This window comes from Chiloscyllium plagiosum, unplaced genomic scaffold (assembly GCF_037043375.1).
Source record: "Chiloscyllium plagiosum isolate Xiang-an unplaced genomic scaffold, Cpla_swu_hap1 HiC_scaffold_6, whole genome shotgun sequence".
In the NCBI taxonomy this organism is placed as follows: Eukaryota; Metazoa; Chordata; class Chondrichthyes; order Orectolobiformes; family Hemiscylliidae; genus Chiloscyllium; species Chiloscyllium plagiosum.
In genome coordinates this window covers 103552194-103563898 of record NW_028270144.1, presented here as the reverse complement: position 1 = coordinate 103563898, position 11705 = coordinate 103552194, and the positions used below count along the sequence as shown (strand labels likewise).

The 11705-nt window shown below is 38.0% G+C and overlaps 1 protein-coding gene across 1 annotated transcript in view; it reads left to right on the top strand.

Moving 5' to 3' along the window:
• Positions 1-11356, top strand: part of vps36 (vacuolar protein sorting 36 homolog) — a 58297-nt gene extending 46941 nt beyond the window's left edge. The window contains exons 10-14 of the mRNA XM_043692140.2: positions 505-570; positions 1703-1767; positions 2859-2943; positions 8995-9071; positions 9151-11356. Coding sequence (XP_043548075.1) covers positions 505-570; positions 1703-1767; positions 2859-2943; positions 8995-9071; positions 9151-9244 — 387 coding nt within the window. The 3' untranslated portion in view covers positions 9245-11356. The remainder of the gene's footprint in view (positions 1-504; positions 571-1702; positions 1768-2858; positions 2944-8994; positions 9072-9150) is intronic.
• The last annotated feature ends 349 nt before the right edge of the window (positions 11357-11705 follow it).

Here is an 11705-nt window from a genome sequence, read left to right as displayed (position 1 = left end):
ACATCTGTGGGGCAGATGGGACTTGAACCCATACCTTCTGGCTCAGAAGCAGGGACACAACAGCCCTGTCTTATTTTTGATATGCTTGGAGTAGAGCCAAAGATTTCTTCAATTCTGCCAATCTAATGAGAAAGCATTGTCCTCTAATTTGCCAAACATTTTGCCTGTTTGCAGAAATTTGACCTCAAGATTTCAAAAGACATAAGGCTTCAGAAAAATTCCGAGTTGGTGACAAGGAAATAGTTTTATTGTCGTATAATGGTTCTTTGTTATTTCCTCCCATTCACTGAGAATCTCGTGCAGTACCTACTTGTATTATGAAAAATAATATTGTCTAATCAAAAAGAAAATGGACCTATGTCGAAGCAGTTTTAAAAAATAATTAGATGAACATTTTATTAATGGAAACAAGAGAGACACTTTGAAGCATTTGTCAAGAGAAAAATGTTGACAGCAATGGTTTTTGCATTAAAATATTGTTAAACAATGCTTAAATTTTGACAGGAACAAGGTGGAATGATGGCACTGACGGAGGTTTATTGCTTGACAAACCGAGCTCGAGGGATGGAGGTAATGGTACAACAGTTGATAGCTTTCTAATGTTCACATGTGTTTAAGACCGATCAAATTAAACTCAGTGTAAAGGGAACTGATTAAAACTGGTTTTAGCATGAGTATTAATATTCACAGTAAATTGATTGCAGACTTTTAGTCCTTCTGGGGCTGTTTTAAGTGCATTTATGGGACTGAAGTGTGGCAAATGACTGGAGAGAGAGAAAGAATAAAGGTTTCAAGTCAATGGCCTTTTGTCAGAGATGGTTAAAGATGCAATAGGTATTAGGTAAGTACAGAGGCAGGGAAAATGCGAAAGACAAAAGAAGAGGTCTAAGATAGGGTGGAAGTCAGGACAGCAAATATGAGTAAGGATGTGAAAAGCAATGAAGTGGACAAGGTAAGAACGAAGCAGAAATCCCTTTGGAAGGAAGAGCAGTGTGCATTTCTTGAAGATAAATGGCAGCGAATTAAACACCAATAGAAAGCAAATCACTGGTAATCTGAAAGCAAGAAAGATGTTGTGCTCAACAGGATTCTGTTTATCTATTTTAAATTCCTCATTTGCTCTCTTAGCATCGACCCAATTGCACAGCTTACTGTTTGTTTTTATGCTTTTTAAAAAAAAATTCTGTTGAAAGTTATCAACTTGAATCATTAGCTTTGTTCATCTATTTGCAGATGCTGCCTGATCTGCTGAGTAGTTCTAGCACTGTTTGTATTTCAGACTTCCAGCAATTTCAGTATTTTGCTTTTGCTTCAGTGAGGACTGGTATTAAGAGGGATATTCTAATCTGACTTGTTGGCAGACATAGTTTCATTTCTCCACACTACTCTTGTACTTGGTCAGCTGACAGTGTGTTTAAATTGTAAAAGACATCATGTGGAACTTCCACCATCTGGAGGAAGTCAGTGTAGGTTTGTACTGTACTTGGTTAATTAAATAGGAAAACTGTTTGAACCAGGAAAATAAAGTGCCAAGTTAAATTATTCAAACATCAGTGACTATTTTCTGAGTTCAAAATTTGCACTTGTTTTGTGTTTTGATTTTTCTGTCTACCTCAAAGAAAATGTCATGCAGAGGTGTTTGTTATCCTTTCTTCACTATTTGTAGTAATTAATTTACAGAAAAACTTTTCTTTTCTAACAGCTTCTCTCACCGGAAGATTTAGTGAATGCTTGCAAAATGTTTGAGGCCCTGAGTCTACCAATGAGGTGAGTAGGAAACAAGATTTATCTTAGCTCACCGTGTCATAATGTTGTTTGGAGGGATATATGGTTTCTAATTTTATAACAAGTTTTCTGATTCTTGCAACGGACGTCAAATTAAGTGAACATAATTTCTCACATACATATTTTGCATACTGTTTTCTGTCACAGCTCCTGCATAAAGTATTATCTTGCAGTAGGGACTGCTTTTTGAACAGTGGAATTCACTAGGGATACTTTTATAAATCTATTGGAAAGTGATTGAAACAACATAAGCATTCTGTTCTTGTGCTATAGATCATTGTAATAATTTCACACTGCTGAAAAATGAAAATTATTGGCAGCAAATACTTTACATCTTGTGGGGATTGAAAAAGGTAATGGCAGAAATGTCACAATTAGGAGCAGACCATGGTTGAAGAAACATTGGGATAGAAAATGTTGCATCAGACCAGGTGCAACAGAGGATTCGCAAGGACAGAGTAGTGTTCTCACAGGAGGTGGGTTGAGAAAAAGTATTATCGAGGAACTTGGTAGGCTAATACATATTTCTTGACAGCCTATTCCCGGAAATGGAGGTAAGTTGAAAAAGGAACGTTGGAAATTGATGGTAATGTCAAGGGAGGGGTGGAAACTGGGAACAAAGTTTGGTGCTATTCTCTGGTTTGGGATAAGAACAAGAAGCAGTAACAACAATGTAGTCATCATCAGTTTCAAAGTTGAAGGGATGATGGGGTTTGTTGCAGATGGAGTAAAGTGATGGTGGATTGCATCACTTTATTTTATTTCTAGTCTTATTTCTAGTCACTATACAAAAACTCTATCTGGATGTTTGTTAAAATGAGTTTTGTAATAGAATAGTTTGTTGACTCGTGAGTCTTGCACAGCTTGAGTGAGGGCTGCATGGAAGCAAACATTCACAGATTCATAAGGAGGAACAAAATGGTCAATGGGTTGGTAATGAATAGTTGGTATGGTAGATAGCTGTAGAGATTTTTTATTTTTTACAAATTATATGGCAAACATCGTGATTTGTAATCATTTCTAAATGCAAAAGTATGTTTCAGTTAATAGAAAGAATTTTATTTTTCCTGCAGATTACGTATCTTTGATAGTGGAGTGATGGTAGTTCAGCTACAGTCACACAGTGAGGATGAAATGATTGCTTCAGCCGTGGAGACAGTAAGAAATTTTCCTTTTAACGATTAACAAAGCAATATTTGAATAGTCTCAGTAATTAACTACAAGGTAACTGGGCAGTAATCTGTTGAGAAATGAACAATTGCATGAAACCAAACTAATTATTTGAATTGTGCCATATAATAAAAGAACACAGAACAATACAGCACAGAAACAGGCCCTTCGGCCCTCCAAGCACACACCCTCAAATCTTGCCCTTCCATACTAAAGCTTTCTTCACTTAGGGGAACCATATCCCTCTATTCCTTTCCTATTCATGTATTTATCGGTGCTTCTTGAATGCTGCTATTGTGTTTGCTTCCACTACCTCCTCTGGAAATGCGTTCCAGGCCCTTTGTGTGAAAAAGTTGCCTCGCTCATCTCTTTTAAACGAATCGCCCCCCCACCAAATCTTATGCTGTGTCCCCTAGTAATTGACTCCTCCACCCTGGGAGAAAGGCTCGTACTTTCCACTCTTGCAATGCCATTCACAATCTTATAAACTTCTATCAGGCTTCTCCTCAACTTCCGGTATTCCAGTGCAAACAAACCCAGTCTATCCAACCCTTCTTCATAGCTAAACTCCCCCATACCAAGCAACATCCTGGTAAATCTTTTCTGTATCCTCTCCAAAGCATTCTCAACCTTCTGGTAGTGTGGTGATCAGAATTGTACACAAAATTCCAAGTATGGCCTAACTAAAGTTCTATAAAATTGCAGCATAACTTGTCTATCCTTATACTCAATATCCCTACCAATGAAGGCAAGCATGCCATAGGCCTTTTTTACTACCTTATCTACCTACGCTGCCACCTTCAGTGATCTGTGGACCTGCACACCCAGATCCCTCTGCATATCAATACTCCTAAGGGTTACGCCATTCATTGTATAATTTCCACTGTACTTGACCTTTCAAAATGCATCACCTCACATTTGTCCGGATTGAACTCTGTGTGCCATTTTTCTGCCCATGCCTCCAACTGATCTATACCGTATCAGCTGACAACTCTACCAATCTTTGTACCATATGCAAACTTACTAATTAGACCAGCTATGTTTTCCTCCAAATCATTTATGTAGATCATGATCAACAGAGGTCCCAGCACTGATCTCTGTGGAATGCCATTAGTCACAGCCCTCCATTCAGAAAAGAATCCTTCTACCCTTCCCTATATTAATCACAGTAATGTCACTAAAATGCATGAGAGATAGTGTTAGTCTGAACCTATATGCAAGGCTTTAAGCGTTTGCCTCAGATGGTATTTCAAAAATGGGAAATAATTGAGTTTGCTGTACATATGGACACAGGGTACAACATTGAGTTCTACTGACGGCAATGGAGCCGAATATTGGATGTTGAGTATATACTGGCATGTACTCCCATTATCTAAGCCAAATTTCTATCTGCCAAAAATTTATAGAGCACCAGGTTTTTAAAGTGTATTTCTTCATGTTATAAGCCTTCTATTCTACATGTCTGACCCCACCTTGAAAGGTGAGCATGCAAATTGCTCAAGATCAGTCGCCCCTTCTCCCTCCCCCCCCCCCCCCCCCCCCGCCCCCAGGAGAAGTAACAGGTAAAATATGAAGGTAACATGTTATTTACAGTTGCTCCTTTCTAGTGGAAATGTTTGTTTTTGTGTATGTTCTCCCCTGACATGGTCAATACTGGAAACTTTGACCATGAGCTATCAGAGCAGATGTAGGCTATTCGGCCCATTGAGCCCGCTCTGCTTATCATCAGATCATGTCTCCCTGATAATTCTCAACTTCACTTCATTTCCCCATAATCCTTGATTCACTTACTGTTAATCTCAACCTTGAATAACTTAACAATGCAGCCTAGACAACCCACTGTGGTAGAGTTCCACAGATTCATTACCTTCTGAGAGAAAATGTGTTAAATGGGCGACATCCTAATCTTAAAGTAATGGCATCTGGTTCTAGGTGCTCCCTCAAAAGGAAACAGTCTCTCCACATTTACCCTCTCAAGTTCCCTAAGATTCTTATATATTTCAGTAAGGTCTCCTCTCATTCTCCTAAATTCCAAAGAGTAAGGAATTCATAGAATCATTGAATCACTACAGTGTGGAAACAGGCCCTTCAGCTCAACAAGTCCACACCGACCCTCTGAAGAGTAACTCACCCAGACCCATTCCCGTATCCTATTATCCTATATCTACCCATGACTAATGCACCTAACCTATACATCCCTGAACACTATGAGTAATTTAGCATGGCCAGTTCACCTAACCTGTACATCTTTGGGGAGAATGTGCAAACTCCAAACAGACAGTCGCCCGAGGCTGGAATCAAACCTGGATCCCTGGCGCCATGAGGCAGCAATGCTAACCACTGAGCCACCGTGCCCAAGCTACTCAGTCTGACCTTAGTACACAATCCCTCCATAGCTGGGATCAATCTAGTGAAACTTCCCTGGACTGCCTCCAATGCCAGTATATCTTTCTGGAGATAAGGGGACAAGAACTGTTCAGTGTTCATCTGTGGTCTGACCAGTGCCTCGTATAGTTTAAGTAAAACCAACATTCCATTTACCTTGCCTATGGCCTGCTGAACTTGGATGTCAGCTTTTTGTGCATCATATTATGACCTCCAAATCCCACTGACCTATAGCTTTCTGCAGTCTTTTCCCCTTTAAACAATATTTAGCTCTTCTATTCTTCATACCAAAGTGCATAACTCCGGGTAGTGCTCGTGTAAGGTTCAGAGAGAAGGAGGTGTTCGTAGATTGTGTTCATGAGAATTTCTTGTAGCAGTACATGTCCAGTCCAACAAGACGAGTCACTAGACCTGATTTTTGGGTATGAGGTGGGCCAAGTAGATAAAGTGTCATTTGGGGAATATCTGGAGGATAGTCATATAAAATAAAACAAAGACCTGGGGACTCTGAAGGTCTGAAACAAAAACAGAAATTGTTGGAGACATTCAGCAGGTCTGGTGGCATCTGTGGAGAGAAAGCAGAGTCAACGTTTCAAGTCCAGTGACTCTTATTCAGATCGAGGGGACAATGATCATTGTATCATAAGGTTTAGGATGATAGTGAAAAATGACATTGATCAATCCAGGATAAGAATAATCAACTGGCAAACAGCCAATTTCAATGGGGCTAGAACAGATCTGGGTCAAACGGATTGAAACCAAAGGTGACAGGAAAAGCAGTAGCTATATAATAAAGGTAGCACCTTCTATATTCAGCTTGGTTCTCAATTGTGTTTACAACCTGACAGCTGTCATAAGTGCACTTTTTTTCTTCTTTAGCTTAATATTTATTCTTATCAGTTTGGGTGGAAATCAAGAATAGGAAGGGAAAAAAGTTACAGGTGAAAGTTGCCTATCGGCCCCCGAAGAGTTGTCTTTCTGTAGGACAAAATATAGATGGTAGAATAATGGTGGCATGTAAGAAGGGCAGGGCAGCTATCATGTGTGATTTCTATATGTGCATTTTGACTGGACAAATCAAATTGGCAAAGGTAAAACGCAAGACAGTTTTGTCGAGTGCAGCAAGGACTGTTTCTTAGACCAATACATTGCGGAACCTACATAAGAACAGACTATTTTAGATCTACTAATGTGTAATTAGGTAGATTTAATGCAATCGCATTAAGAATCATCTAGATGATTACAAAATTAGAAATTCAGTTTGAGGAAGAGCAACTTGGGTCCTAACCTATGTCTTCAGCTTAAATAGAGGCAATTACAGAAGTATAAAGAAAGAGTTGTCTAAACCAGGCTGGGAAAATAAACTGAGGGATATGTCAGTGGATGAGGATTGGCAGATATTTAAGTAGGTACTTCATAACGCTCAGCAAAAAAAAATATTCAGATCAAAAAGAAGAAGGATGAGCTACCTGTGGTGTCCAAAGTGATCAAGGAGAATATCCAGTCAAAAACTAAGGCATAGAAAGCAGCAAAAACTAATGGGATGCCAGAGGACTCTGAATTTTTTTTCAAAAACAGCACCAGATGAGAAAAATATTAATAAAGAGAGAGAAAATTTATTATGAAAGTAAATTGGCAAGCAATATATAAATAAGCAGCAAGAGCTTTTACAGATACATAAAAACAGTGTAGATAAAGAAAGTGGATGTTTGGAGAATATAACTGGGAATTGATGATGGGGTGCAAGGAAATGGTAGATAATTTAAACCAATAATTACATCAGCTCTTAAGGTGGAGGACACTAAATATCCCAAAGGTAATATAAGCAGGGAGGAAAGGTCTAATAGAAGTCTCTATCACATAGGACAAAGTATTTGACAAACTAATGGGACTGAAGGAGAACAGAGTTGCTAGGGCTGATGGCATGCAGAACGTGGTTGCAGAGACAGTGGGAAGCATGGATTGAAATATTTCAGAACTTTGTGGATTCTGGGAGGGCTTCCATTGGATTGGTGAACTGCTAATGTGATACCACTGTTCAAGAAGGGAGATGACAGAAAGCAGGAAATTAAATATCAGTTAGCTTACTGTCTGAAATTGAGAAATATGCTAGTGTCCATTTTTAAGGGAAGATTGTGGGGATTTAGAAAAGCTTAACTCTGTCAAATAGAGTCAATATCGTTTTGTGCCAGGATAATCATATTTGGCAAATTTACTGGAGTTCTTTGATAATATAACATGCAGAGCTGATAAAGGGGACCCAGTAGTGTAATGTGTTTGGATTTCCTCAATACATTCGATAAGATGCCATTAAAAGCTTATTGCACAAGAATGGAGCTTATGGTCTTGGGGGTAATTTAACAGCGTAGATTGGCAAATGGTTAATACAAAAGATAGAGTCAAGATTATGTATCGTTCTTAGGTTGGAAATGTGTAACTTGTGGAGTGTCACAAGGATCAATCTTAGGGTCTCAATTGTTTACTATTTATATTAATGACTTGGAGGAAATGGCAGTGCGTAATGTATCCAGATTTACTGATGATACAAAGCAGATGGGAGAGCACGTTATGCTAAGGACATATGAAGAATCTGCAAGGGGATACTTTATAAGTTGAATGAGTGGGCAAATACTTGGTAGATGGAGATTAATGTAGGAAAGTGTGCGAACATGCACTTTGGTCAGAAGAATCAAAAATTTGTCTATTATATAAATAGAGATACACTCCAGAACAAAATGGCACAGAATAATCTAATTGTTCTTGTGCATGAAACACAAAAACCTAGCATGCAGGTGCAGCAAGCAATTCAGAAGGGAAATGGAATTTGTAGCTTTTATTGCGAGGTGGGTGGGTGAACAAGGATTCCTGATGAAGGGCTCCTGCCCGAAACATCGATTTTCCTGCTCCTCGGTTGTTGCCTGACCTGCTCTGCTTTTCCAGCACCACTCTAATCTTGACTTTGGAAACAAGGAAGTCTTGTTATAACTGTACAGGGATTGGAGAGGCTGCAGCTCTAGTACTTTGCACAGTTTTGGTCCCCATACTTATGAAGGGATATACTGAAAATGGGGGCCATTCAAAGGAGAAGCATTGGGCTGATTCAAGGGGTGAAGGGATTGACTTATCAAGTACACTTAAACAGCTTATGCCTTTATACATTAAAGTGAGGAGAGAGCTTCCTAAAACATACAAAATTCTGAGCGGGCTTACAGATTAGATTATTGAGAAGATTATTCCATCAGTGGTAGAATCTCAAACTAAGGGATCTAATTAGAGAATAAAGGAACTATCATTTAAACTTGAGATGCAAAGAAATTTCTTCTCCCCAAGGATGGCGAATGTCTGGAATTCTCTACCTCAGAGCCTTGTGGAGACAAGATATCTGAAAGCATTTAAAGAAGAGGTAGATAGATTTTTGACTGGGGAGCTGAGAGCTATGAGATGATCTGATAAAATGTTAAGACAAGCTGAAAGGGTGAAATGACCCACACCTGCACCTATTTCTCATATTTGTATATTGAGAACTGTCTGTGCTGCACGCACAGCACGTTCACTAAACCACCAGAGTATAAGTTTTCAGGCTGTGTTTATACTACCCAGCCAACAAGTTGTCTATCAAACCCATGGATATTTTTCTTTTTTTTCTGTACATAGGTATCAGAAAAAGGTTTTGTTAGTTCTGAAGAGTATGCTAAGCTCATGGGAATTTCCGTACTTCTGGCCAAAGAAAGGTAAGTAATAATGATAGAATCATACAATTGAGCATTTTACCATGCATTATTACACACATTTATTGTTTTTTCCACCCAGGCTACTACTAGCAGAGAAAGTTGGCCACCTGTGTCGTGATGACTCTGTTGAAAGCTTGCGATTTTACCCAAATTTGTTTCTGACGCAAGACTGAAAATTCACCTGTGAAAATCTGTTTGGTACTTTCTTTGGAGCACAATGACTAAGTTGTGTGTGATGTATCACAGAATTACTGGATGACCATTAACTGCAGGATGTTGTGCATTAAAATTCAGGCTTCACAACAAGTGTATGGTAGAAAAATTCCACCCATGATAATGAAAAGGAGATCAGAGCACCACTACATGTGTGTTCAGGGTTTAAGCAAAAGCCCTGGACTGAACTATTTGAGTTGAATAGAATTGAATTATTTTGTCACATTGAACAACTGGTTTACTTCTGGATTTAAACCTGATGAAAGCACACTAAAGGAACTGAATTAAAATCTGTAGTCTAAAATCTCCTCAACTTTGAATTCTTAGCTTGAGATATAATCATTTTTGTCAATGATGTTGTTATGATAATGGAACCTTTTTTCAGGTTCCAACAGTAACATGTGTAAAGGGTTGCTTCAATTTTATTATATCAAAAATCCACTGTGACAATATTTTTAGATATTTTTCAGTTCTCAATCATCACTAAAGTACTATTTTGCCTTCACTGTTTTCACATTTCTTTCAGATTTATATTTTGAGTTGTTTAATTCTGACTAGTTTTAGTTTTCTCCATCTGTTTATTGTTTTTTGCTCTTCATCTAGTGATGCATTTCCCTTTTAGTAGTGTTTTATTTTGCTGCTGCTTTCAATGTTGTATTTTTTAGAACATGTAATAAAGTGAAGGTCAAGAAACAGTCAGAAAAAAAAACCCATTGAGTTGGCAGAATCAATTGGAAGACTATGGGAGAAATGTTTCAGATATTCATAATCAAAGAAATGAAAGGACACAAGACAAAAAGGAAATGCTATGCAGTAGTTAAGTCAAGCTAAAGCACTGGGGCCTGGGAGGGAATGGCGGAAGAAAGGGGAACAGATACAGAAATAAAATGTGGTCTGGATTCTGTCAAAGAGAGGTTTAGGTACAGCAAAGGATCTGTTGAATCTCCAAAATCCTTTGTCAATGTCAATTAAAAACAATGTATAATTTGGTTGTAGCTCTAGAACATGTGAATTAAGCATTCAATTTGGCAGGCTATGGATGTAAAAGATGGAATGACCACAAGAACAAAATATTTTTGGTCAGTTTCAGATTGGTTAGTTATGATATCTCAATGACTCACTATCTAATTTGTAATTGTTTGGTGCCTCATTTGAAATTACTGGTTGCCTGATTAGGACGTTGTGGATTTGATATTGTTCCTGTACTATTTAACTAATGATTAGAAACAAGATTCAAAATACCATATGGAGATGGGCCAGCAAGTTATTTGAGCCAAAGGCTAGACATGTGGGTGTGGCCAACTAAGGTGGGCTTCAAGAGAATCGGTAGATAAATTTTATAAAATTGATAGCCCAATTAGAGCAGGATTACTACATCATGCATGATAGACTAAGACAGACATATTTAACTTGCAACCTTATGCTCACTTGTAATCCCACCCCCACCACTGAGAATTTGCAATCAGTCCTCAAAACTCAGGAAATTCTGATTTTTTTTTTTAGTTGGATTTTTTTTCACTGTTTCAATTTTGTAGGCCTAAATATTTGGAAGATGTTTTATTTGTGAACTTGAGATATATCCTAATTAATGGGACATGGGTTTAAACCTTACAAGTAGCTGATGAGTTTCCCTTAGTTAAATTTGATTAACTCTACTTACTGAAGTAGGGTTATTTTATGAAAGTGTGCTATTAGCAGAGGGTCTTGCCTGCTTGCATGGCAGAAAGGAAATTAGGGGTTATTCTGTCCATGATTTTCCCAACCAAGTGAACAGTGACAGTGGGAAATTTGCATGTGCTTCTCTCTGGCTTTGCCACCATATGCGGTATGAACTCAAATTTGAACCTATTATATAAACGATATCCTCTTACACTCCCAGATTATTGTGATGCATTATATTTATTGCAGAAAAACTGATATTATGTGCAGCAATTTGGATGTATCTGTTTTAGTGATAAACATTTATTATGTTCTAGTGTGGGGGGAGGGATGACTAAAATTGACAGAATAGTGAATGGGAGAGAGGGGAGGGATACCTTAGAAACATAAAATAAAAATGAACATTTACCTCCTTTTTCTTGTTTGCGTGTTAATTCTGCATTTTTAAAAATTCTTGTCTTGGGGAATTCCCAACTGAAGCATTAAAGATCAGAGCTCAAGTCCACCCAGAAAATTACATCAATATTCAAATAAAAACTGATACAATTACTCTGTACTCCAAGCATCTTTCACACTGGTACATGCCACCAAATTTGGAGATATAGGCAGCATTTATAAAAATCTTACTTGCAATTTTATTTTAAGTAATAGTCACAGATTCAAACTATTAAATCTACTTGCATTGGTCCTTTCATGAGGAGCTAAGTTATTAAAGAATTAAAGAGAAGCAAAAATTTGCACAAGCAAAACAAATTGTCATTT